Consider the following 13,887-nt stretch of genomic DNA (forward strand, 5'->3'; position numbering starts at 1 on the left):
CAAAACGGTGGAAATCTTGTTTCTTGTCGTATTAACATGTACTGTAATATTTATTTCAATGTAGCACCGTTTTGTAAACAAGGGCGCCAGGATGAACTCAGAAATTTGGTGCTAAGCGTTCAAATCGAATTGCAAGAGTATGATATGCCGAGGGCCACCGATTGTTGGCAACTATTTATGGCAATGGCGCCGAGTTTGTATGTGGGAGATACATTGTACAGTATTTTGAGAGTTGGGCTTTGGTCGAAAAAAGTAAAAAGGCCTGAAATGCATATCGAATAAAAAGAAGAGTGTCAGATGCAGGAGTCCCGAATTTTTTTTTGGACAAATGCATTTGACTTTATAATTACAATGATTAATTCTTGTCCCGATAGAATAAATAACAAATTCCTTGCGATATTTTGTATGCTTTACAGCACTATGTAAAATTCGCTGGCATATTGACAGCTACTCCGGTCCGCTGTCTTGTACTACGTAGTAGAAACAGTAAATTGGTCGCTAAACACTGTTTTGAGATCCATAGTTGCTCGTTAGCAGTACATCGCGCAACGAAGATGCGGATTCGATTTACTCGTCCAGTACAATACATGTAGTCGTTTTTTAGTCTAATTACACTCAGCTTTAGCGATTTTTGCTAATAAACAACCAAGAAACGATAGATCTGGGTGCACTCATCCTGAGCCGCGGTTTATTTAGTACTGTAAACATGCAAATGTCTAATGCGAAATTGTGTTGCGAAATTCTAACTTGTTCTTCAATGTCGCTTTTAATGGATAGGAGTGAGCCACACCGCCGAGCTGATCTCGTACTTTATTGACTATTACAGCTCCTTTGGTTGTAGCTGTTATCGAGATCTCTAAAAAATTCTACAGCTTGAAGATGTGCTATGAGAGGATTCCCGCCACCCCAAAGTTTAGCGAAAATCCAAAAGATATTCGAGGTGTATTAGATTTCGAGGTCATTGCGCAATGGGTTTAGCTTTCTGCTATTTCTACATTTTTAGATACAGTAGAATACTACGTGAGAGAAAATTGGGATCACCTGAAATAAATTCAGACAACAATGTTATTAAAAGCGATAGCTCGATCTCCTCCATTTATGACACGATGGCCGATTGGTCTAAGGCGCTGGTTTTGGGCACCAGTCTTCATTGGCTCGTCATTTTTTTTCATCGCAGCAGTAGATCACTCCTCCATAATAATGTAGCAGTATTATTATCGCAAGGGAGTCGAAAAGAAATTAATACGTTTGCTCTAACCTTACGCTCGTAAATTGAAATATAAAATTGTACTGGAATTTCAAGAAAAAAATTGTTAATCCGTCATGATACAACCACTACTAAATAAACAAAACTTATGTGTAAATATTGACTAACGATTTAAGCAAGTTAATACAAAATAATCAGCGATCTTCAGAAACTTATTTCGAATTGTAGCTCTACGAAAAGCACTTTTCTCAAAAATCTAGTTTATTTTAGAGCTCCAGAATCACTATTACCGGGAAAGTATTTTAGCTTACGGGGGCGTTGAGCTTCAATTTATTTCTATTGTTATTCTATAAAATTATTTTTCCGAACTGGCTATGAGAATAATACTGATGAACACAAAAATTACGCTCTACTATATGTAGTAGTTTTTATTCATGTACACGGGCAATTACTGAAGTACTACCGGTCTACTTTTATACTTGTAGTAGCTCTTCTACCACTTGAAATACTAGTACTACAGACAACGTAGTCCTGATACTACTGTAGTATCGTTTGTCGAATAACTATTCATACATAGAAGTATTAGCAGTGCTGCAGTTTTACTTACATCAAGATGTTGTACTTCAGTTGCATTTTTCAATGGAAGTGGATAAAGTCACACAATAATTGTCGGTAAGAAAAAAAATTCCTGACGGATAAAATCCCGACAATCAGTCAGCATCAAAAGTAGAAAAACACCCCCTCCCCCCCCTTTCACCCCTCCCAACTTATTCTGGGCCTTTCATTTCAAAAGAGGCGCGAAAAGCAGGACAAGCAGCATGGCGAGCGTCGCGTCGGCATCCGAGCCCGACGCCGAGACCACTGAAGCTAAATCCCCGGAGGTCCACGTCCCCACATCTGCCGCCGTTGTCGCCCGAGCCCCACGTATGGATGAGGAGACGTTCGGGAGTTGGGGTGCGTTTTTCGAGTATTTTGACGCATATCAGCACAAAACCCACCAGATATTCAAGAAGAGGACCTCTACAAGCGCCACGGCGAGGAACGCGGATCTCCGAGACCGTGGTAAGGACACCCCGCAGACCATTATATCAGACGCTTTCGACAAGTACTACCGAAAGTTGGTGTGCACGCATAGTCGGTCAAGGCCCAGCCGTTCGAAGGGCAAGAGGCATAACTACTTCGTGAAGTCTACCGGATGTCAAGCGCAGATGACGGTCGTCGTAATTTGGGATGCTGCTCAGGGTTTTCAAGTGAAGGTTACGCACCAGGAGACAGCGCACAACCACTCACTAAGCTCAGGATCTTATGGAAATCACCCCTCAAATCGAAGCGTTGCAGACGAAGACGTGATTGACTTCGTGGATGAGCTTCAAGCTGCCGGGGCGAAGAAAAAGTTGATTCTGCAGTTTCTGAGGAAGAAAACTGGTACACTACATGATTGTATCCTTGTTATTATGCTTGTTTTGGTTCTAATGCCTGGTTAATAGGCAAGCATGTTACCCTGCGTGATGTGCACAATATTGTGGAGAAGCTGAAAGAGGCGCGGCGTGGAGCTACAACCGTCGAGGCAAGACTGGAGTCTGGTTTGCGCGATTTCTGCTCTCGAAAGGGTAATACGGCGACCATTTATGTGGATGACGAGAAGCTAGCGCAGACGATCACTTTTCAAACCCACCAGATGCGAAGGTTCTTTGAGGTGTTCCCACAGGTGTTGATGGTGGACGCCACTCACAACACCAACGATGCTCGATACAAGCTCTTCAGTTTCATGATTCACGAAGTCTTCGGCCATGTAAGTACTCTCTTGGTAGCTGTGTCGATTGTGTGACTCTAATTGTACCTCTGTGCTGGTTTGGGTGACTCTACTGTGCCCGTGTGTCCCGCTACATTTGTGTGCCTCTATGTGACTTTACTGTGGTTGTGTGCCATTGCTACAATTGTGTACCTCTTTGTGACTGCTTGTGTACAGGGGCAATACGTGCAGCATGCACTCATGGAGAACGAAACTGCTGATTGTTTGGGGGATGCAGTGAAATCGTTCAAATCATCTAACTCAACCTGGGACCAAGTTCGAGTGATTATCGTTGACAAAGACTTTGGAGAAATTGCGCTTCTGCAGAAGGCTTTTCCTGCAGCAAGAATTCTGCTCTGTGTCTTTCATGTGGTGAAGTATCTTCGGGGAGAAATGGCAAAGAGGGAGTATAATATTGAAGATCGGGATAAGGTTGAGGACGCCGTTCACATGATGGTGGACGCCAAGACGGAGCTTGAGTACGAAACGAGTCGTAGATATCTGTACTACGTGGTTGACGGAAAGCAAATTACACTCGAAGAAGATATTCCAGAGGACTCAACACACCCATTTCTGAAGTACTTCCACGAGAATTGGCACAATTGCAGACACATGTGAAGTGGATTTGGTCGTGTAGACGTCCCTCATTTGGGAAACACGACAAACAACAGGTACTGAGGCGTTTTTGTGCTGTCTAAAGTTCTAATTGCTAACTGTTGACTTATATAACGACTTAGGTTGGAGGCGGCATGGGGCCACTTGAAGGACGTGCTGATGTCTACGATGGCGCTCGATGAGTGCGTGGATACTCTGCAGTTCTTGCAGTCTATTGCGGAGATGGAGTATGCGAAGAAAATGACAGACGTTGGACACATGCGTTACGCTGGAGCTGATGCTGAGTTGACGAAGCTATCAAAAGAGGTTAGCCAGCACGCCTACGAGCTGGTGGAAAAGCAGTATCGCGTTGCTAATGATCGCAAGACTACGTATACAACGCGCGAACTACAATCTTACATGATCGAGATGGTGTCAGCAGTTGACACGAGTCGAAAGTACCATCTTGATACTAGGGTGCGTAAATTGTTTTGTCCATAATGGCTGAATGGTATCAATACTTATTGAATGGTTATTCTGACTTGACAGACGTATCACTGTTCGTGTATTTTCATGAGGACAGAGCTGCTTCCCTGTCGTCATGCTATATACTGGCGTTTACTTTGTGGAAAAAGCCCCGTTCCAGTCAAGCACATCCACCCTCGTTGGAGTCTGTCATCCCCGCTGAACATTCCCGTTGAAGAAGATGAGGATGCAGAAGACGGAGAAGCAACGAGTGGATCATTTCGGGTGCGAGATTCCGCTTTGACAGCGGTACGCCACAAAGTGCTCAACGGGACTAACAAGTTCCGAACATCACACGCTGTAGCGACGCGAATTGCAGATATCATGAGCCGAAATGGAACTCCCGTGTTTATCCAGATGTTGGAAAGTCTTAAGCGCTTTGAGTCCATTGCAACGGATGGAGAGGCACCTTTCGTTTCTGTATGGCCAGATCGACTCTCTCAACTGAATCCTCTTTCGCAGATTTCTGAGATACATGATGGTGGAGCAGCAAATTCCGATGACACCAGTGAGCCTCCAACTGCAATCGCCGATGCCACTATCTACAACAACGAGGATGAGATACAGCGTGAGGGCCTTGAGGAACCTGAGGATGCTTCGGGTCGCGGTGGGCCTATGGTGGCTCAATCACGAAGTCACTCACGTGGTGTGTCACCTTGTTCAAGTCACACGGGTCACACGATAGAGGTGACGGATAGCAACAGTCACTCTGGAGGCGCCAGTCACTCCGACGAAGTGACGAGTATCGCGCAAGGTTTCCCTGATCAATCTGAGATGCGGGACGAGCGGAGTATTGTGGGGCTTTCACATTCGAGCTATGACGAGACAAAACAAGTAGCACCTCCAGCAAAGAGAGCGCTTTCAGATGGCGGACATCCCAGCTCCAGCTCAAGTGAGGAATGCTCATTCTTCCTCTCGAAAAGCACCAAAAGCCGCGGTCGGCCCAAGATACGAAAGAACCAGAAACAACAAGTGAAGAAGCAACGATTGGTGAACTCTCTGAAGGAAGCCAAACAGCTCGTGCAAGGGACGTTGACGCCGGTTATCACGCTAAGCAATGTGACCACAGTGTTGAAGTCGACATACAGTTACGAATCCGCATACGAGTTCCTCTCCAAATTATCGGTAAAGACGCTGGGCCCCAGGAAACAAGTAATAGCGAAGATGGTAGCCCCCAGTGAGGCCCTAAGCAGCGTCAAGTTCGTGTTCACCGAGCAATTCACGCATAAATGTAGAATTTTTTTGGAAACGTACAGAGAGGCACTACCAGACCCTAAGTCACCCGTAGGTGTTCGTCTCGCTAAGATCGGGGTCATCAGCGAGGACCAAGTGCAAGTAATGGTGGAGTACCATCACACGATGAAGTCTTTGGAGGCAGTGTATGATACAATTGAGTGGATGGAAGCTACGTCGCTAAACAGACTGGATATTCCAGAAGGTCTCAATGAGTATGTTGAACTAGAGAAGACCAAGGCTACCACAGCGCTGCAGCAGATTGTCTTGCCAATCTCACGCTTGACACCGTTCGGAATGGTCTCGAATGAATCCGTTCTGCTGCTAAGAGAAGACCTATGGCTGAACGACGACTGCATGATGCCCGTAATGACGACGATCCAAGAAGAGCATGCACACGTTGGTATAATTTCGCCAGGCGTTACCGGTACGGATGACCCTGAAACGCAGGAGAAGGTCATCAGTGGCTCCGATCCATTCCAAGAGCACAACACGCATGTGTTGCTGCCAATTCATATCAACAGAAACCACTGGTGCGATGCAGTCTTTGACTTCAAGTCCACACCAAACCGGATCACAGTATTTGACCCCCAACAGAAGCCAAAGCAACTTGAAACGTGTGAAGACATTGTCAAGAAAATCTTTCCAGAGATAGTAGCCAAAATGGATTGGAAACGAGAAGTGTGGCTGAAGCAGACAGATGGACACAATTGCGGACCTCTTGTTCTCCTGTTTTTTGAGAGCATTGTGCGTGACGTCGTTCTCCCGAAGTCGCCATCAAAGGCACTCCTTCGGTACTACAGGATGAGATATCTACTGAAGTCACTGCATGTTTAGGAGAGACGTTAGCACACTGCAAAAGTTGCGTAATTCATTCAGTTCATGCATCAACCGGGTTTCTTTACGATGTTCAACACTTTCTGGTACATGAAGCTATACACCATAATGTCTTTAGGGACTCACGTTGATTTCCTTACTTCCACATCGGACTCACGGACTCACTTGCGAAAAAATGCTAAGTCATGTGTACAATCTGGCAACACGCAGACTTCATCGTATTCCTTCGACATTCGCACGACATTTGACGATTGCGCAACCACGTTCCCACACTTGGATGGCCTCAATAATGTCTACAAACGATGAAATTTTGGAAATATATTCGGTATTTTATTCTCTTTGTGTGGCTTTGTGCCTTTGTCGTAGGTACACAACCGAATATGGTGACATTTATACGCACTTAAGTACGAAGTCACATAACCATTGTGTGACTCTAACATCGATCTTATAAAAAAGTGAATATCATTAAAGCGATGCCGCACGGATAGCCTTGCGACTACGGGCTTTAACTTGATCTTCACTGTCCGCAGTAGCTAAAGCGGTGGCGAAAGTTTGCTGCAATAGGATTAAGAAAATATCAAAATTTAGTACCCCGACTGCGATAAAGTAGTTCATGAAATTGACTTTGAAAATATCCTCCCCAAGTCTACTACATGGGTGGCAGCAGTTGTCGTACGGCTCTGCTGAACACGCAGGATAGCGCTACCCGCACCTCGGTGTTCGCCACCATCACGAGGTCGGTAAGAAGCGGATACAACCACGACATGTGGCGTTGTAGCTGTAGGATCAACACAAAAAAAATCAAGTCAGCAAGCATATCTCACCCCCATATCCCCTTGCAGTTTCTCACCTCCGTGCTGTCAAACTCCGCCAGCTCCCTCAGCGTGGCAACCAATAGCGGTGTGTAGCTCTCCACGCGCTGTTGTGCGTCGGCAGGCATCTTGTCTTGGTCGATATACTGCGGTGCCACACCCGTCCAGGCCAGATACTCCTCAAGCGTGTCTTGAACCAAACGTACCATATACTTGCGAGCCTCATCTTGCTCTCCAATCGGAGCCACTTGTGCGTTATTGACGCTCCGTACGAGCGCAGTGAACAGTACGTGGAGGTACTGCTGCTTGCCTAGCACTTCTTGTGGCAGTAAGCTGGGCAGTTCACTGGAAGATGGCACCGTCATTCCATAACGCCAACCAACACGCTGTAGATACCGACGCAAAGACACCGCATCGTTCACCTTGCGAGCGAACAGGAAACTCTCGCGAAGACACGACAGCAGTGAGCGAGCGTGGCCAACACTCAGTGACAGATTCTCCTTCCGACGACTGGCCAGGACGTTGCCTGCCACTCGCTGCAATGCCAGCAACACAGTCAAGTGCGTGCGTGAAGGCACCCGTTGTGCTTCGACCTCGTCCGTAGTGATCATCTTCGGCGGGAAGCTCGTAGTGAATGCAAATCCTAATGTCCCCACGACTCCTGGATACAAACTCAGCAGCGAAGGCTGTCGAGGCGACGTCAGGTTCGCAGCAACCGGACTAGCCATCGGTGAGCGTGGAGACTGCGATGCAGAGTCTCCTATTGGAGCATCGTCGTCGTCTTCAGGAGGCAAGGCGAAGAAGATCCACGTCGGCTCCGCGCGCTTCATGACGTTGCGTAGTTCGTCCGAGATGAGACCCCAGACGTCTTCGGGGAACTTGTGGCCGTGCGTGACGAGCACGACTTCGAGTGCCCGCGCTGAAGCGGCTGCGAGCTGCTCCTCTGCATCGCCAGCATCCATGCACTTGCCTAGTAAGAAAAGAACTTCCGGAAGGAACCCCACGATGTCGTAGAACAGGCCAAAGCATTCCAGTAGCCGCTCCAGACACAACGTCGCCGTGGTTTTACCGGCAGTGTACTGCGGCATACGGCTAGACGAAGCAGACAGCGGCAACGGGAGCTTGGGCCGTGCACACGCCCCTTTCTCCACGACCACTTCGAGATGACGCAGCTCGTCCAGCAACGGAATGAGCACACCCTTGAAGACCAGGCCCCAGAGACCAGACGTAAACTTGGTGCCATGTGTCTCCAATGCGCTGAAAAGAGCTTCAAGCGCTGCGAGACGCACGTCCAGCCGCCGGTCAGCAGCAAGCGTGGACAAGGCTGTCAGCACGGGCCACCACATGCGCGTGTGCGCCGCAGAGTCATTGTAAGCTGCCTCGCCAGTCTCCAGCTGCTCTTTGTCCTGCATCTCTACAGAGCTTGATCTCCTGCGCGGGGACAGTGGAGACGCCACCACCTTCCGCGGCGACAGCTCCGCCACCTCTTCTTCCAACGAACGCACGGACTCTTGCTTCTGGTAGCGTATCGAGGCACGCTTCGAGGGCGAGTGGACCCCATCCGAGCTCGCATCAGCAGTAGGATCCTCCTCTGTCAACACTTTGACCTTCTTGAAGCCGACACGGGCCGCCTGTTTGGCCGCAGCGGCAGCAGCCGCCGATGCGGGAGCTGACGCAGTCGACCCGGCCGTCTCGCGAGCAGTAAGAGGCTCAATCACCTCTCTCTCGTAGCCAGTTTTTCAACACACACACTGCGTAGCAGTCCGATACTGTCGACGCCAAGCTGAGTGAGGGCCAGTCGCTCCTCCATGTGCCGCTCGACCTCCTCACAGCCGCACACTGAGAACGCCAGCAAACACTCCACCGCGTCCACGAACACGTCCACGATGCAGTCAAAGTGACGCTCCAACACGCCATGCGCGACCTGGAATCCCAGCAGCACGACGCGGTCCTCACTCCCCGGCGCGTACGTCTCGGCAGCGATACGGAGCACGCCCCAGATGGTCTTCCAGCCCGAACGAATGTTGCCGACTCTGGCCAGCACCAAGTTCTCCACACAACGCAGCACCAGTTCGCGAGTCTCCAGAGACGTGGCGTTGGCCATGATCACTTCAAAAGGAGCCAAGAACAGACGCTGGAAGTTGAAATCGCGCAGCTCGGCGCGCTCCAGGAACTTCATACTGAGCTGACGAAGAGAATCGATCGCGTACATGCCCACCGTCAAGTCCTCATGACAGCCGATGGTCGTGAAGTGTCTGGACAAAGTCTGCCACGTCGCCGCCCACACCATTCGAGAGCGAGTGCGCATATTCATGTCGGCGACTTCCACGAGCTTCTGCAAGCTGAAAACGCGAGGTGGAGAACCTCCTGCCGCCCCGGACGGACCAACACCCGAGCACTCGGACAGCGACACGACCGTGAGCTGCACGACGAAATCCTGCAGCGCTTGGTCGCTCAACGACACGGAGCTCGAGAAGACGCGGTCACTTGCCAGTTGGTCGATCTCGCTCAGCACACGAGCGGCATTCTCGTCCTCGATCGCTGCACTCTGCGCTTCATCCAGTTCCGATCCGCTCCCACGACCGCCGATGTCACGATGCGACGGAGACGGGGACGACAGAGACGAGCCCAGTCCACTTCGCTTGCTGCCTGAGGCAGAGCCGAGCATACTGAACGATGGCGTGGAGTTCGCGCTGCTATTACGTGAGCTGGAGTGGCTCATACCGGGCGAAGGTTGGCGATTAAAGTACGACGAATCCCCCGAAACGGACCCTGCAGCCGAGCGCTCGTGTAAGCCCTGAGCGTGTGTCTGGATGCGTGCCAGCTGCGAAATCGCCTGCAGAACGTCATGCCACGAGTCTCCAAGATGGTTTCCCTCCTTCACACTGATCGAAATCAGAGCCTTGATAGCCTCCATGTTCTTCGACCGCATCAGCCGCGAGTTGGTCGTGTGGAGAGCTGTAAACTTGGCCAACACCGTCACGAAGGCGTCTCTCTCAGCTGGCATACTCAGTCTAGCAGAGAGGTGCACTGCATGACGGAAGGAATCCAGGCAGAGCTGGATGGCTTCGACGGACTCGGAGCTCTCGAAAGTCACTGAACACGCTGCTAACAGTGGAGCCCACAGGGTCTCGAACATTGGACGCACATGTGAACGTTCGTTGTACCCAGAGACCTCGTGAAACGTGGAAGCCAACGGATCGGGTGTCAATAGAGACGACGGTCCTTCACTTCGCTGCGACGGAGAAGCGCCAGAACCGGAGCCAGATGTAGCACTGGGCTTGTCGCCTCGAGGAGAGAGCGGGAAATGCTGCTGCGCTCTCGCTGACGCCGGGACTCGACGTTTAAACAGAGCTTCGGATTGCCGCACCATCGACTCGCGCTCTTTGATGTACGCGTCGCGACGCATGCGATCTGTCGCTGCATTCGAAGCCCCAAACAACGAGCTGGTCGCACTGGGTGCAGCTCCGCCTCGACGACTACGGAAGTCGTCGTCTTCCTTTAAAGAGATCGGAGTCGCCTTGATACGATCAAAGATAGCTCCCATGTAGTCTTCAGGGAGATCTTTACCATCGTTGATACCGCGATTATTACGTAGAAATCCCGATTTGTCCATCTTCTTTTCCTCGGCAATACTCGGGTTATGTAGATCTGTCTGCAACATAATGATCGAGAAGGCCAAGATGAACGCAGTGTCTGCACTCGGGAATAATCCAGGCGGACACGCGTTAAAGAATCGTTCGGCAAACTTCTCCATCATCCGATCGATCTTCTGTGATTCGCCGGGTAAACGGAAACCAGCAAGGAAATGGCGGATGGCTACATCGATCTCCAAGCCCGTAAAGTCCATCATGTCGACGTATTCGTGCAGCACTTTGACGCAAAAACCTCCTTGATAATGGACACCATTGCCAAGGTAATCGCCAACCATTGTCTTGTCCAATTTGTCGTTGTAGGAATGCAGGAACTGAGCCACGTCACGAGGCGAGCCTTCGCCCATATGTCCGTGAGCTACGAGGTACGCAATGCCAGCACTGGGTTTCACGTTGAACTTGAGAATCCCTGTCGCCATCTCCTCTTGACGTTTCTTCTTGCTTTCAAAGGCCTCAACAGCTGACATAGTCGACGACACGACGGGGACCAAATCTGGTGGCGCGACAGTGTCTTCTTCTCCGCCGATTTCGCTGTTGTGCGTCTCCTCTCCTTCGTGTTGAGACGACTGTCGCTCTGTCTCGACAAAGTTCGCAGCCTTCTTCAGTGATGCAGTCGTGGCGGTAAGACATTCCAGACCTTTAAGAGCCAGCGCGGCGTCCTGATGCTGCATCTTGATCCTCGCACTGCTGGATAAACTCGCGGCATATTGCTGGGCCGCCGCGTCTTGAGAGCGACCGCCCTTGGCAGCTTTGGCAAGAGCATGCACAATCTGCTTGAACAAGTCGTTGGTGTTCCAGTCGCAGTCGTAATTGATGAAGATTTCGCCCAGAGTCTGCGGGTCGTCACAGATCGCATGGAGCGCCTCTAGCACCAGCAGTTTATGCTCGAAGCTGGCGTTCTCTGACTGCAGTAAGCGCAGGAAGATACTCGTGATGAAAATGTCCAGCTCCGTCTTCAGATGGCGCTTAAAGTTCCGTAAAAGCACCAGGAAAACCTGCAAAGACAGCGACACGATCTGCGTGTAGTTACTCGTGCAGTTCTGAAGCAGCGACTGGCACAGATACTGTCGGATGGCGTGTACAAACCTCTCACCACGTCGGAAGGATGGACCTGCATTCTCCACGATCTCCTTCACTAGTTCCAGCGATAAAATCTTACTCTGGAACGCGAACGGGTCTTCCGGGTTGGCTCCGTTCCCTGCACTCCCAGCCGTGGAGCCGTTCCCAGAATCATCAGCTACCGACCGCATAGAAATCCGACAAAGCGAGCGGAACAATAGAAAAGCATCCTTGTGGAGCACAGACGGGAACGCTGGAGCGTTAACCGGCTGCGATAACGTCGCCACGGCCTTGATTTTCTTTGCCGTCGTTGACGAGACTGGCGCTTTCTCCGAATGAGCTGGGCGTGGAAGACGAAGCGCTACTGCAACCGACGGATACCAAGCAGATGTCGGCTGTGCACGCAGCGTCTTGAGCAGAATATCGTCGTCGCTGTCACTGTCACTGACGACGTGTTGCTCTTGTGCTTGTACTTCTTGAGCTTCACTCTCGTCTTCTTGCTGACTCTGCTGTTCTTGTTTATCCAGCGCTTGTAGCGTGGCTTTCGTCTCTTCTTCTACACGTCGATCAAAAGTCTCCATTCGCTGGAACACGATGCTGATAATCTGCTGTAACGTGGCCTTAGCCACTGTCCTATTGGTGACGCTCTTACTTACTAAATGCACGTGGTAGCACGCTCTCACAGCTCTCAAGAGCGCATGCTCATGCACTTCACACGTCGGCGTCGTCACTGCCGTCAGTAAAACGCGTAAGACCTGGATCTGCACTCCTTCATCCGGGTGGTCGTTGCAGTCGCACGCCACTTCGACAATGCAGTCAATAAGTCTGTAGCTGTCCTCGTTACTGTCCTCCTCTGCTCCAGCATCTCGGTGGCTGTTTGACGGTGTAGCAAGGCCAAAAGAGGGGGTAGCATTGGATCCGGACTGACCTGACCCGGCGCCGGACCCTGACCCCAGACCCAGACCGAAACCTGACCGGCGACCGGAAGTGGAGGACGCGGCCGCTGCCTTCTGAACGAGACGGCGTCGGATCCCGTCGGGGATTGTGCCTGCCTCTTTAAGAAACCCAAAGGCCAGGAACTTTTCCATGCAGTCCAGAGCTACGGCTACGAGTTTGGCGTGACGGGTTAGACAGGCTAGCAGGAAAGGCTCAAAGGGTACTTCCAGTGTACCCTCCTGACTCGCAGCTGTAACTTTAGCTTGCGCTGCATCCACCATGTCGCGTAACTCGCGGTGACTGCGGGTACACGCCTTGCGTAACTTGCCCAGAGACTTGAGCACCAGCGCCTCCATGGCGTTTCAGTTGAAGGTTAGAGATGGATGGGGCTGCGATCGAGAGCCAATATGATGGCGGAGAAGATGCACGGGCTTAAAGGTGGAGATGGAGACTTCGGGCACTGCTACACGAGGACGGAGCGCCACAATGCGGAAGAGCTTCTTGCACGCTTTATAGCTCCCCCTGGCGTAACGACGCGATCTTCGATCCGATTGGTCGGTTCATGGTGAAATGTGGCGCACATTATTGTACCCACATGTGGGTGCGTCAATGTACCGATTGAGTGGTACGGATGAAGTGAAATTCCAAACAGGAGGTTTGATCCCTTATGTACTCTATGAGTGGTACAGATGATGCAAACGGTGGGCAATTTACCAGATTCCCATCTTCAAAGGCTCTCCCTACGTTCACCAATATTTTGTGCATAGAGCAGACGAGAGTGAATCGGTATGCCTTAAAACGCTACCGGTTCTTGTGTGGTATTTAGAGAATTTTCTCTACTATTATGTAGCTACACAAGTGACTTGCAGCACACTCCTCAAACCCACTAAGTGTTAAGCCCAAGATGAATTTGAAGATCTTTCTCACTCATAGACTAAAGATGGTTTATTTATGCTAAGTATCGACGTTGGTCACTACGCTATCCAATACGTACGAGAAATGCTTGTACCTCTCATATGCTAGTTGTGACGGGGTCACACAGCACCTTGCGCTAGAGGAAGTTATCTTCCGAGAGTATACAAACTCTCAGTGAACGGCAGTTCACAGGTCCCTCTTTAATTAAAGAGAGCGAAGTGACCTAAATAAGGTAGATTGTAAACTGAGTATATTTATAGGTAGGTTAAGTTTGAGGTTAATACAAACTATCAGTTACCTATAGAAATGCAATGTCATTTAACC

At 50.1% G+C, this 13,887-nt stretch overlaps 1 protein-coding gene across 1 annotated transcript; it reads right to left on the bottom strand.

The window, feature by feature from the left end:
- Positions 1-6,653: 6,653 nt before the first annotated feature.
- PITG_07567 (brefeldin A-inhibited guanine nucleotide-exchange protein, putative) lies at positions 6,654-13,004 on the bottom strand (the record flags this gene model as incomplete). Its single annotated transcript, XM_002904506.1, has 6 exons — positions 6,654-6,743; positions 6,865-6,966; positions 7,039-8,669; positions 8,831-9,180; positions 9,211-12,320; positions 12,369-13,004. The coding sequence occupies 6 exons, from the start codon at positions 13,002-13,004 to the stop codon at positions 6,654-6,656; spliced, it is 5,919 nt and encodes a 1,972-aa protein (XP_002904552.1).
- Between the last annotated feature and the right edge of the window lie 883 nt (positions 13,005-13,887).

Source organism: Phytophthora infestans, genomic scaffold, assembly GCF_000142945.1.
Source record: "Phytophthora infestans T30-4 supercont1.11 genomic scaffold, whole genome shotgun sequence".
NCBI classification, from domain to species: domain Eukaryota; phylum Oomycota; class Peronosporomycetes; order Peronosporales; family Peronosporaceae; genus Phytophthora; species Phytophthora infestans.